This window comes from Octodon degus, unplaced genomic scaffold (assembly GCF_000260255.1).
Source record: "Octodon degus isolate 3935 unplaced genomic scaffold, OctDeg1.0 scaffold00010, whole genome shotgun sequence".
Classification (NCBI taxonomy): Eukaryota; Metazoa; Chordata; class Mammalia; order Rodentia; family Octodontidae; genus Octodon; species Octodon degus.
Genome location: NW_004524586.1, coordinates 3,836,362 through 3,850,221, shown reverse-complemented (window position 1 = coordinate 3,850,221; position 13,860 = coordinate 3,836,362). Strand labels below are relative to the sequence as shown.

General features: G+C 44.7%; 1 protein-coding gene across 1 annotated transcript in view; it reads right to left on the bottom strand.

Moving 5' to 3' along the window:
• Nucleotides 1-13,860, bottom strand: part of Dntt (DNA nucleotidylexotransferase) — a 68,583-nt gene that overhangs the window by 10,891 nt on the left and 43,832 nt on the right. Inside the window, exons 8-10 of the mRNA XM_004625682.2 lie at nucleotides 11,287-11,419; nucleotides 8,732-8,840; nucleotides 2,624-2,869 (exon numbers count right to left, since the gene is read on the bottom strand). Of these exons, the coding sequence (XP_004625739.1) occupies nucleotides 2,624-2,869; nucleotides 8,732-8,840; nucleotides 11,287-11,419 (488 nt within the window). The remainder of the gene's footprint in view (nucleotides 1-2,623; nucleotides 2,870-8,731; nucleotides 8,841-11,286; nucleotides 11,420-13,860) is intronic.

Here is a 13,860-nt window from a genome sequence, read left to right as displayed (position 1 = left end):
AAAAAAAAAAAAAGAAAAATAGAGCAATTTAAGATGAACAAGCTAACTATGCCTCTCAAGGCCTTATAAAAAGAACAATATAACACCAAAACTTGAAGAATTAAATGAAATAAGAAAGATCAGAGTGGAAATTGATGAAGTTGGGACTGAAAATACAAAAGATACTCTGGTTTCTCTTTAACTCATATAAATCTTTTGCTTTTTATAAAAAAAAATGCCAAAGATAAATAAACGAAATAATCAATTCTTTGGAGGAATAAATAAAGTTGGCAAAGTCTTAGCCAAACTTAACTGAATGAAGAAAACAAGACTCATATCAGTGCAGTTAGAAAAGAAATAGGTGAGTTTGAAATGGACACTGCCGAAATCAAGGGACTGTAAGAAACTCTCTGGAAATGTATGTTCCATAACTTGGAGCCTCTAGAAGAAACAGACGAGTTCCTAGACATGAACGACCTACAAAAATTGAACCAAAACTATAGAAAACTCTGAAAAGAACAATAATAGGCACTGAGATTTGCAAAGTATAAAAATTTTTCCAACTAAGAATAGTGGAAGAAAAGAAAAATAAGAATAGTGCAGAAACTAATGGATTTGTCCCTGAATTTTACCAAAACTTCAGAGAAGAACTGATGCCAAAACTCTACGTTCTTTCATGAAATTAAAAGAGAAGGGACACCGCCAGTATCATTACTTAATGCTAGTATTTCCTTGATGCCAAAACTGGAAAAAGACACAACCACAAAAATAGAAGTATGGCCAATATCTTTAAACAAAGATGCAAAAAATCTCAACAAGATATTTGCAAACAGAATGAACACATTCATTAAAAAAGATCATTTTCATCACAAACAGATTGGTTTCATCCCAGTTGCAAGGATGGCTCCACGTGCATAAATTAACAAATGTAATACACCACATAAACAGAAGTAAATTAAAATCACACGATCGTCTCAACAGACACACGAGAAGCCTTTGGCAAAATCCAACATTCTTTCATACTAAAAGCCCTAATGCAAATAGCTATAGAAGCACTTACCTCAAACTGACACAGGCCATTTATGAAAAACTCACTGCCAACACAGTAGCGAATGGGGAAAAATGGAAAGTATTCTCTTGAAAATCAGGAAAAGAAAAGAGCATCTGTTCTCACCACTTCTGTGCAATGTGATACAGCCGTAGCAAGAGAAATCAGGCAAGACAAGAAGGACATATATAAGAGGGAAGGAGTCAAGTGTTCTGATTTGTAGATGAGTTAATCTCTTTCAAAGATTGCATAAATGCCACTAGAATACTCTTACAGTTAAAGATGATCGTATTACAGGGATACATTTATACCTACATTTATAGCATTGCAATTCATAATAGCTAAATTATAGAAGCAGCCTAGATAGATGCCCACCAACCAATAAATGGAATAAGAAAACTATATATCTCTCAGAAAATGAGAATCACTCAGCTATAGGGGCCGGGGAGATAGCTCAGTAGAATAAGCTCTTGCCTGCGAAGTACAAGATCCTCAGTTCAATCCCTGGTACCGCGAGCGAGCGAGCGAGCGAGCGAGCGAGCGAGCGAGAGAGAGAGAGACAGAGAGGGAGAGAGAATTACTCAGCTATAAAGAAAAAACTGAGTCATTTGTAGGAAAAAAGGATGGATCTTTTCTCTCTCTCTCTCTCTCTCTCTCTCTCTCTCTCTCTCTCTCTCTCTCTTTTGGTACCAGGGATCAAACTTGGGACCTTATGCTTGCCAGGCAGGTGCTTAAGCCACTGAGGTACATCCCTGGCCCCTACAGATGGATCTTTGGAACATAATATTAATGAAATACATTTTTAGACCCAGAAAATTAAACATTGCATGGTTTTTCTTACATGAGAAATTCAAAAGATAAAAAATTTAAATAGCCAAATAAAAGAGAGACGGTAGTGAAAAGACGGAGACGGACTTCTTGGAGTCTAGGAAGAGGATCTAGGGAAGGGGAAGCAGGTAAAGTGTGGTAAGGGGATCAAAGGGATGAAGGTGGGAAATATGCCACATCTGTAAACTCCCCCCAAACTAATGCAGTTGTTACGTACAAGCATATGCCAATAAAACATCAGGACTTAAGGTAGAAAAACTTTTTTTTTTTTTTTTTTTTTTTTTAAAGGCGCAGACTCCGTGCTGTGCGTCTAACATGACAGGAGCTGGGCGGTATGGGCGGGCGCGCCGGGCTGAGCGCACGCCCCGTGCTCTGCTGGGGCTTTGTTTGGGAGCACGTCTGCGGCCACGTCGGAGGGCGGCAGCGGTCCTTGCCCTCATTTTCTGGTGGGAAAACCAAGCCATAGAGGACACAGATTTCAAAGCCAGATCATCGGCCCCCCCTCAGTTTCTGATTCAAGGGGTTAAGGGTGGGGGTAGAGAATTTGGAAGTCTACCTTTGCCCCAGTAAGACTCCAGCTGCTGGTCTGTGGACGAGGAGTAACTAACCTGACTCCCTTGTGTGTGGGTGGAGTGCTCTGACTTAGAGGTTTCTGGGCACAGCCCGTTTTCCTGGCACTCTGCTCTGCCGCCATCGTCTCCTCCTGGCCTGGGTAGACGTGGCCTCAGGCTTCTGGAAAGCACGCACCGCCCAGCGGCCCACGCTTACCCGGGAGCCGGTCCACCCCAGCAAGGCAAAGGCCCGGCGCTCATAGGGGCACACGACCAAGTCCACACGGATGGCCTTCCAGGTCTTCTCCGCCTGCTGAGGCGACTTGTCATCATCCACTTTGTGATGGTGCAGCTTTAAAATCAGAAAGCATTTTTGGAAATGATCTAAAGCATCCACCTTCCTGCTAGGCAGCTTCAGCTTTTCAAATGTCGACTCCATGATGTCACTGTATAGAAGCAATCCCTGAGAAGAAACAGAAAGACAACAGGAAGCGTCCCTGGGTGACAGGGTCACAGTGAGATTTCAACGAAATCTTTAAAGAGCTGAAAGAATGCAGAAGTAATTTTGTCTTTGCATTTCTCCTCAACACACCAGGAGAGCAAGTGGTTGTCTAAGCCTGCCTCTGCAGAAAAGGAATTTAGGGAACAGACCAAAGCCACTCAATGACAAAACTTGGAGATAATCTGGCTCCCGCCTTCCACTCAGCCCGTGCACAACAGCTTCTCTCGGTCCCTTAAAAACCAACTAATCATGAACACAAAGCCAAGCTGTTGCTGGTTTCTTGCGTACATCATGTTCCTGGATGTTACATGGATGATCAGACTTAACTAGCCCAAAACGCTGGGCTGGAGGCTCAGCCCCTCTTTAGGGCGGGGTGACTCGCTATTCCTAGCAGCACTGGAGATGCTGCTTCTCCTAAGAGGTTGCTGTTCTGCCCATGTGGGGAAGAAGCATGAAAAGAGGGGCGCCTGCTGCTTCTAAAGTTGCCTACTCAGATAGTTAATGAAAAACTGAAAGTATGCCCAAGCTAGGTCCCATCCTGCAGTTTGTCTGCAGCATGGGAGATCCTTAGAACCAGGGCTGATAAGGAGAGAGAAGTGGCAAAAACATACAATGAACACCAAAGCTGAGTGGCAGATTACAAGTAGTGATCCCAGCACCACATGCCACACCAGCCCTGCTTCCGGACGGGCTGAGCCGGCCACCGAGTCCGGGCATGGTGGTGTATGCCTATAATCTCAGCACTGGGGAGGCTCAAAACAGGAGGATCACTAGGAGTCTAGTGACTCCTAGTGTAACAAATACATTTTTAAAAATGGCACCATTATCACATATTTTTAAGACCAGATAGTCTCATGCTTTATCATCAAAAACATTTGAAAGTTTTGATAAACAGTTTGCACGGCCCTTTCTTTGCGGTGATCCACTGGACATCAGGATGGCAAGAATTCACACTGCAGAGAAGATGCTGATGTTGCTGGTGCTTTTCATTTCTTATGGAAACCTCCGCAAGGCACTGTTTCAATTGAGTGAAATATTTCTTTGCTCTATGGAGGTTGAGAGAGCTCATCGCTAAGCAGAGGAGCCTCTGGCAGGCGGAGTGAGTAGGGCACAAGTAACATTTAGTGACCATCCCAGGAACACACAGGTCTGCTTTTTAATGCAACTTGCTAAAATGGGAACTGTATCAGTCAGTGCTTACTAGAGAACAGATTTAAGGTAAGTTATGCAAATATACAAGAATTTATAAAACTGGCTTACAATGCCTCCTGCAGACTTGGGTGCAGAGGAGTGGGAAAGGGGTGTTTGTGTGCTGGAGATATGAAGGGTCTAGTGGAAGACCCGGAGCTCACTGTAGTATCTCATGTGAGTCCATATCAGGAGGCCAAAGGGTCTGCGATGAAGCCAGGGGGCGACATCCAAGGTGGGGGTGAGGCCTGGCGCTCCTCTGAAGAAACACAAGCATGCCTTTCTTCTTTGTTTCCATCTTTTTCCATTCAGGCTCAAGCCTGTTAGCTGGTGCCACTGGGGGTGGGTCTTCTGTCTTCAGCCAATCCCTTCAGCCACACCGAGGACTGAGCTTACCTAATTTAGGTGGGTGTTTCTTAATCAAATTGACACAATCAGGTAACTCTCACAGGTACCCTGTAGCAGACTGTCATGTAAACTTCAGCAGGCAAATTTATTTATTTGTTTTCTAAATTTTATGGAAACATAAAACCAAATTTCATAACCAAGTAATAGCAGAATAACCAGTTAATACATTATGTATTGTTATCCTTACAGTAGTTACTCCAAGTGTAAAATATGGGCATAAAACGTTCTCTAAATGACATTAGCACAATCCTTTCCAATGAACTAAGAGAAACTAGTAGCAGAACTAACTTGCATTTTTTTTTCTTTTCAAACAAAACAGTAACAAGTCTCATAGCCAAATTTGTAATAAAACCAACTTCCCTTTAAAGAAACTTATATAAGGGCTGGGGAAATAACTCAGCACATAAGCACATGCCTGGTAAGTGCAAGGTCCTGAGTTCGATTCCCGGTACAAAAACCAAATGCGCAAAGCCTGCTCCCTGCACTTGGCTGGTAACAGAAAAACATGTCACCCCTGGTGCTTGTCTAGCTCTGCAAGGTGTTTGAGAATCCTTCTGTCTGCAGCAGGGCCCCCTCATTAGCAGGCACACGATCCCTGGGGTGGGCCCTAATACCTTAGCCTGGGCCTTTTGGTGGCATCTCTATTTCTAATAGCTCCTCTCCTCATCATCCACTTTCCTGGGTGACTTCTTTCCTGTGAAGACTTTTTGAGGATTGGGCCTGGCTTCTCCATCAGTACTCAGGAGGAGACTGGCTATCCATATCAGCGTGTTCTTCTCGTCTCCTTCTCATTGTTCTTCTCTCCTTCTTCCTTCTCTTTCATCTTTCTACCCTAACTGGAGACTGAAAGACCCCAGAGTAGAAAAGGAAGGATTTCTCTTTTTCCTCCCCGCATCAACAGGGACCAAGCAGCCAGTTCTCAGGAGAGAGGTGAGAAGAAGGGCGGGCAGACACGCTAAGCTTTGCCTCCCACAGAAGGAAGCTGTTACACCCCACCAACCAAGGAGAACCAGGAAGCGCAGCAAAGAGACTGGAGGGGGGGCGCCCCTTGGCAGGATTCCTTCATACCTTTTGTTTTCAGTTTTCTTCAAGTCCTGTGTAGAAGAATCAATGTCCCCTACCTACAGGCAAGTCAATTTTTCAGAGTGAATACAATTGTCTCAGTTACTTTTTACTAGTTACTGGGACAAAATATCTGACACCCAAACTTAAGGAAAGAAAGGTTTAGTTAGCTCACAGTTTGTTGAGGTTTCAGTCTGTACTCAGCGGGCTCCCAGGCAGAGTGGCAAATGGCAGAGAGCAGCAGTTCATGGAAGCAGAAAAACAGGAAAAGCAAGTGAAGGGCAGCAGCTGCGGCTTCCAGCCAGCCTCTAGCCAGCTTCTCTCCCCTCCTTATATTATAAACAAGCTCCCCTGGGCTGGGGGGTGTAGAACTAACACAAATTCCAGGCCGTCCTAACCCTCTTGCACAAGATGAGGATGTTTACAACTAAGAATCCTGGCTCCCTGAGGTCACTTAATGAAAATTCTAAACCTCTCAAGTTGATGCAGTGTATCAACCAGCACAACAGCCGAGCCGTGCTTCCCATTCATTCCAAGTACTGGTAACACAGTCTCAAGCTCCTTAAATAAAATTGTGTAGCATTTGCCTAGGGCCTATATTTTAAATCAGCTACAGATTCCTCATCATGTAATCAGCGTAAACACCATGCACATAATTGCCATCCTATCCTTTGTTGAGCAGTGAGACAAACAAAGCTCCCTACTTGCTCAGCACAGACACAGCTTTTTCTCTTCCTTTGGCGATTTAAGGCTGCTTGAAGCCACCGATGCAGGGCCTGAGGCCACGGAAGGCCAGCTGATCTTCTTCGCTCTCCAACGACTGTCAGCACGTTTGATCTTCAGCCCTTGCAGGGCAGCAGGGAGGCTAGTGAGGACGCCCCCAAGGTCTCACCTGCTGGGTCTGGCCCCAAGCCTGAGTGGTCTGGCTTCTTTCTTCTGGACTGAATGACTGGTAGACTCTGTTAGAATTCAGGCAAGCAGAATCTGGGGATAGCTACCCCCTCCCAAAGATCAGTCTTCCCCAATTCTTTGCCTCCTTTTCTTCCACCTGCACCCAAAGGATTTTCTCCAGGGGCAACACTTATTAAAGTGATCCCATGGTGGCTCCCACGGCAACTCCCTGGCTGGTCACCACACTCTGCAGGTGTTTCAGATGTTGCGTGAGCACACCGGGTGAGCGGACACCAGCACAGACTGTGGTCATTGCCATCTGGAAAGCGCAGTTCAGGGTAGGAGCGAGGAGGAGTGGGGCGAGAGGGCGGAGGAGGTTAAACGTGAAGCACTCGGGCACCGCTTCCACGAGCACGGCGCTGGGCGTGGGCCTGTGGCTGCCAGGGTGTAGCTGTGGCTGCCCACACTTTCTCTTTAGACTAAATTGGGAGTGGAGGACAGGGGCTGCATCTGCCCCCTGCTGGGTGAGTCCCCTCCCCTGGCCCTCAGGGAGCAGCCAGTGAACAATTGTACATGAGAGATCACAAAGAGCCACCATTAGTCCAGGGGTTGTCATGTTTCCGGCACTGCACCGCATACTTCAGGGTTCCCTCATTTAATCTGCTGTTCGCGACTGACAGGTGTGCCACTCCACTTTATAGACAAGGAAGGTGCAGGGACAGATTAAGGAAGCACCCCGGTCGTTCAGCCAATGAATGGCAGGGCTGTTCTTTTAAAGCCACAAATCCAGCGTGTTTCATGTGAACCTCTACTGCAGTGCCTACATTTAAAACACCTTTCTCTGCTTACAGACGGCAGCGTGACTGCCTTAAAGCTGGGGAAAGACCAATGGAAAGAGGGTTCCCTGGGGCCGGCCACCTTGTACCTTACTCTGTCTTGGCAGTCTCAGTGAGGTCCACCCTGGCAATGGCCCCCATAAAGGAAGCAGAAGCCCTCCACGGAGCGGGGCCAGGTTGTGTTCCTCTGTCTGCAGGACAGACTCTTTTGGGGCATGAGAGGGCCTCGTGGGTAAACTTGGATCTGGTTCCAAAGTTAGGGTTTCACTCCTAGCGGCCGTGGCTCTGGGGCTGTGTATTTCTAGATCCTAGTCTCTCTCTAGCTGAGATGACCTTTCTCTGGCATGGCGGTGAGCTCTGTCCACACCCCACGAATGCAATGCCAAGGACGCATGAAGCTGTACCAGAAAGACACTGACCCAGCATTCGTAATCCACTCGTGTGATCAGGCCTGGGCACTTTGGTCTCTCTGGAAAATGGTTCTCTCCAGAGTGGGTCAGCAATCAGAGCCTTGCAGGTGTCTCTGGTGATAGGGTTGGTTTCGAGCTCTTTCCACTAGGCAGTCGGAGCCTGTCACAAGTCTGGCTTGGTCACTGCGGAGAGCTTGAGCCATGACCTCTGCCTGGGCCACCTTGCCCTCCTGAGCGTCCTTCTTGCCATTTCAGCACAGTAGAAAGTTGGAAACAGCGTTACAGCATTCGAGGCAGCAGCAGTGGCCCTTGAACTGCTTTTATCCCAGTTAGAGAAGTCTTGCTCAATCTTTTTTTTTTTTTTTTTTTTTCCATTTTTCGTATTTGGCATAGGGTCTCACTATGTAGCTTGGGCCGTAGTGATCCTCCTGTTTTCAGCTCCCCAGCACTGGGATTACAGGCGTGCACCACCATCATCAGACTCAGTTGCTGGCTCAGCACACCCCTACGGCTGGGACCGGCATGGCATGCGGGACCAGCGATCAAACCCTGGTCCCTGTGCTTGCCAAAGCAGGTGCTTAGTCCGCTGAGCTATCTTGTCAGTTTTTACTCAATCTTAAACTTGCAGCTCTCTCGGATTATACTTCCCAGGGCCTCCCAGTGCAGAGATCTTGTCTGGTGCTTTATTGACTTGTATGTCAAAGATGAGTACATAGCCAGTCTGGGTTATGTTCAGTAATAAAGTAAATATAAATAAACAAGATACATATTTATAACATGTGCTCTAGGTAAGTCTGATTTTATGTCATAAAGAGTTACAAATAATCAGAAATTGATTTGATGGCCAATATGCAATTACACAGAAAATTCCACAGTGGTAATATCATGTTTGTGCATGAATTTTTTTTTTTTTTTTTTTGGTGGTACCAGGGATTGAACTCAGGACCTTGCACTTGCCAGGCAAGTACTTATTCCACTGAGCCGTCTCCTTGGCTCCTGTGCATGCAATTTTTGATTTTTTTTCTTACCTTCTTTTCCCATAAACTTATCACTTTATTCAGAAGTGGGTGCTCTTCATCCTCTGTTACTTCTGGACTAGTAATTAAAAAATCCACATCATGCCCAGTCTCCTTACCCCTAATTAAAAAAAGAAAGTGTGGCATGAGAATAAGTTAGATTTTAACCCTCCGATTAAACAAAATCTTTGTTTCTGTGCCTTATGCTTAGTGTGTGCTTCATTTTACAGCACAAAACATTCACGACATTCTTAAAAATGAATTACCTCGAGGTGCACAACTCCATGCTTTGCAAAATAAATTTATGACAAAGAAAAAATCCATATATGATATGTATTTGATTATGTCTGTATGGGCTCAAGGTAACAGAGACCCTTTCTTCTGTGCATCTATTTTAACTGCAGCATACATGTACCCAGGGGAAAAGGGAAGGGAGAGAGAGACACAAAGCAAACCAAGAGCTATATTCAGGTAATACGGGGCAGCCCTGCTAGAATGATACCATACATTAGGGGCATTTCCTCACAGTCAGTCTTTCTCTTCCGTCTCATACAGGCTTGTCACAGTGGCCAAGAACTACTGGGTAAGAGGATCTGAGGGAGAGGTTAACGAGGGTGTGGAGGGAAGGAATCCCTTTTGGAAATGGAGACCTGGATATTCAATGACTGTACGTGCCCCTGTGAAGAATTCATTTACTAATTCATTCACTGAGTCAGCTGGGATTTCTTGAATAATTCATCTACTTTCTGTCAGGCAGAACTAAGTTCTAGTACAAAAAAAGTCACAGGACTGTCCTGCCACAAGGCTGTATATTGTTAAATTTCTGAATTTCTGTGTAAAAATACATAAATATTCTTATTTTAAATTTTTTTTATCTTTTTAATCTTTTTTCTTCATATTCTGGAGGGACTCAAAGTTGAACATATCAATACTTGATGGAAAATACCTGTTCCATGTTATGTCTAAGATGTTAAGACAGATAGTGAGGTTAAGGTTAACTGTATATGTTATAGGGTAATAATATCATTAAGCTTCTCTTCTAGAGGGTTAACAACTTAAGTTTGCAGAACAAAAATTAAAGAAAAAGAAATGGAGGCTACAAGGACAGCCAACATTTTGGCCCTAGCCTTTCAAGGTCAGTAAGGACTCAGGACATAGGAGAACCTGTAATGTAACATCCTGTAACTCAATTGTGTCCCAAATTTTCTGATCAAGGAGATTTTAGGGCCACAGAGGAAAGTGATCGATGATGTAGAGTGTGCCTAAGGAGAGTCACATGGAGAGAAAACATTCTCTCAGGCTTTTACAGAGAGCAAATTGGTCAAGCAATGGCTGTGACTCATCCACATGGCTGACACTGACAAAGGATCTACAAACTGCGGTACAGGGTTTCAGGTTAAATCCTGAGGGATTTGACTGACCTTATCAGATACAGAAGTTACATTTCTTTTTTTTTTTTTTTTAATTTTTTTAAAAATTTATTTGTGTGTGTGTGGCCAGCTCAGCCCACCAGGGGGCGGGGCTGGCTGGCATGTGGTGCTGGGGGATTGAACCGCCGTCCCTGTGTTTGCTAAGCTTGTTCCAAGTAGGTGCTTTAGACCACTGAGCCATCTCACCAGCCCCCCAGAAGTTACATGTCTTACTATATATGTCTTGCTCTTTCTTGGTCTTAACCATCCAGCAGAAAAGTATGAAAATGAAGTATAAAAAGTAAAGCCATATTAATATGATGAGCTGTAAAATGCTCAAGTCAACAACTTTGGACATTGACAGTCTTATGGAAAACCCATTACTATTATGGACTATTGGACTATATTTGGATATTTTGCTGAATTCATGCACCTACAGTATTTAAATGACAATGGAATTCCCTTCTCTGACAAAACTAACAAAAAATGGGGATACAAATGAATGACCATTTTGTATCTGTATACTCAAAATAGTTAGGATAGATACATAGCTCCATTCTCTTAATTCAATGAATAGAGAGGTTTGGTCTAATAGTATTTGAGACAGGATATCAGGTCTGCATCTTGTACAATGAATAACCACTAAGACAACAATATGCAATGTATTAATTATTGAAAATGTACTAGTAATCGGTTGTGAAACTGTCTCATTGCTATTTGTTTCTCAATAAAAATATTTTTTTTTAAAAAAAGAACTAAGCTCTAGTAGCCTAATGGGAAAAGCACGCATTGTGTAACAAGTGGTTGACATGTGCCAGGGAGCACCAAAGAGAGGCCCTAGTGGAGCATGGAGAGAGAGGAGGCTGGGAGAGAAGGAGGCGAGTCATGAAGTCTTTCCAGAGGTGGTGGAATAATTAGTCTCACAGCATGAAGAAAACCAGCCCAGGGGACAGTTTGGGGAAGTCATAGAGGGAAGAAACAACCTCACATGTGGAAGAAACGACAAGATTACTGGGGCTGCTGGAATGTAACGTGATGGTCAGGGAACGAAGCTGCAGGAGGGGCTGGCGCTAGATCCCAGAAGGCTTTCCGTGCTGCTTCTGAAGCCAGCATGTGGTGCGGAGCCCTGAAGGTGACAAGGCCAAGCAGCTTACTTACCTTCGGAACCCTCCTGTCATGGAGATGAGGGCTCCTGGAAGAAACGCCCGGACAGCCTCATTAACCAGCTCGCTGGCTGCCTCTGCTTCTGCCCTGGTCACACAGTGGACAAGGTCTTCATAGTACAGGAAGCCTAAGGGGCCATTTGACAGATGAATGGAATGAGTGGGTCACTTATGTAGCAAACAGCCTCAGTGAGAGGGCATTCTGCCCCCACATAAGCTACATGGCCACAGGCCTCAACTAAGCTCTGTTTCCAAAGAGACAGACTAAGCCATAAAGTTTGTTTGGTTATGGATTTCTCATAGTACCAATGGCTCTTTGAGATTTTTTTTTTTTTTTTTTTAATGTATTTGGTACAGGGTTCCACTATGCAGCTTAGACTCGTAGTGATTCTCCTATTTCAGCCTCCCCAGTACTGGAATCACAGGTGTGCACCACTACGTCTGGTTTTAGTGGCTGGCACAGCACGCCTGGGGCAAGGTGGACATGACATATGGCACTGGGGATCGAACCTGGGTCTCTATACTTGCCAGGCAGGTGCTTAGACCTTAGACTACTGAGCTATCTCCCCAGTGGCTCTTTGCTTTTTAAGAGAATTCCAGTGCCCTTTTTAGAAAGGAGACATTTCCCATCCTTCAGAAATCCAAACTGTTTCCATCTGATTTCCCAGCCAGACTTCTTGTACAATAAGCTGGGCCCTACTACTTTAAGAAAAGTAATACAAAAGATTTAGGGTGGGAAAATTTAGAATTGGTACACTGTGGATCAATTTAACAAACGAAAGTCAAGAACAGGAAGGCTATATCTGTGTGCAAAGAAGGTGGACAGTGTCTTAGATGGTGTACTAGGTGCTTTGGTGTGTCGCGTCTTTGCCTGCCCACCAGGAACAGAGGGAAGCTCAGGTGAAGTTGTGACGTGAGGGCTAAATCTTGCTTATTCCCATCCAGCAGTGTGGAGGTAGCAGAGGGAGAACAAGGCTTATCTCCAAGGATTGGGGTGAAGTGCAGGAGGGGACAGTCCCTGAGCCTCAGAGACACCTAATTAGGCTGTAATTCACAGCTCTGGCAGGCAGTGCCCCCAAGAAGGGCCTCCCAAAGTCTGCTTGGCTCTCCAGTGACATTGGAGCCTTGCCACTACCAGGCGCTGCCCATGTCCTAACTGCAAACTCGGTGATTCTTGCCTTCGGGCTGAAGTCTGTTTTCTACCCGCCACTGACACTCGGAAAGGACGGAGAGCTGATCAGTTGCTTTGTGTTGCTGACGCCACGATCAAGAGAAGGAGGCAGCGCGGGGATCATGCGGCGTGAGCCTCCCGCAACAAAGTTCTCAGACGCAAACTGCCCTAGTCATGTGGAAGTGGGCAGCTGCAGAAGTGTGCCCTTTACCAAAAATGGCGCTCGTGCTAGGATAGCTAGAAACTTCGCAAAATACCGAACCACTGAGCTTGCAGACTACCTCCCATCACTAACAGTACTTTCCCCATTTTGCTTTAAAAGGTCACCTTCTCATGGTAAGGTGGCCCTCTTCCACGGACAGAAGTTGCTGTCTGACTGATGCTCAAAATGCCAGTCAGTCGACGGCCACAAAGCTGCTGTGCTCGTTGTCCATGAGCCGAGGACTGTCATTGGCCGTGACTTCCCTCAGAACACGCAGATGCCAGAACGAGCACGCAGGCATTGTCATAGTGTGTTGACATCCACGAAAGCAACTGAACTGGCTTTCCTTTCTGTTGTGACAGCAGTTGATTCATCACAGGAAGCCTACCACACTTCTGGTAAATATGTGCTGCTATATTTTAGAAATTGATTTTTTAAGGTAAATATGGTAAATAAATGCTCAAAGGCTAAGGAATTGCAAGCAAGGCAATTATAAGTTAAACTAAATCAGCTTTTCTTTATTTCTTTTTTCTTTTTTTTTTCTTTTTTTTTTTTTTGTGGTACCACGAATTGAACTCAGAATCTTGCATCCCACTGAGCTATCTCCCTGGCCCCAGACACTTTTTTTTTTTTTTTTTTTTTTTTTTTGGCGGAACCAGGGATTGAACTCAGGCCTTTGCACTTGCCAGGCAAGCACTTATTCTACTGAGCCATCTCCCCGGCCCCTTTCTTTCTTTTTTTGAATCAGCTTTTCTATCTGATCCCTGAATTGTGTTTTCATTGTGTTCAATTAGCTTATCCCTTTGCAGTATTCTAACCCATTCACAATTTCATTCATTGGACTCCTATCACTATTTTTTTTTTAAGTATGAAGAGAGGACATTCTTTTATTTCTACATAGATCTGACACTATTAAACAGTTGGATTCATCAAATGATTAAATGAATGGCTGCTTCATTCACTAGGTCAGAAGAATCTAGTAGGAAAAGGAGAAAACCAGTTGACGAAGGAGGAAAAGTGGAACTTTAGATCTGGAGAATATTTGGTGTCATTTGATAAGTATTTCAACTAAGTGAAACACTGCATACCACGTTGCCTCTCAGTTTCTTTTTTTCTTTTCTTCTTCTTCTTTCTTCTTCCTCTTCTTCCTCTTCCTCTTCCTCTTCCTCTTCCTCTTCCTCTTCCTCTTCCTCTTC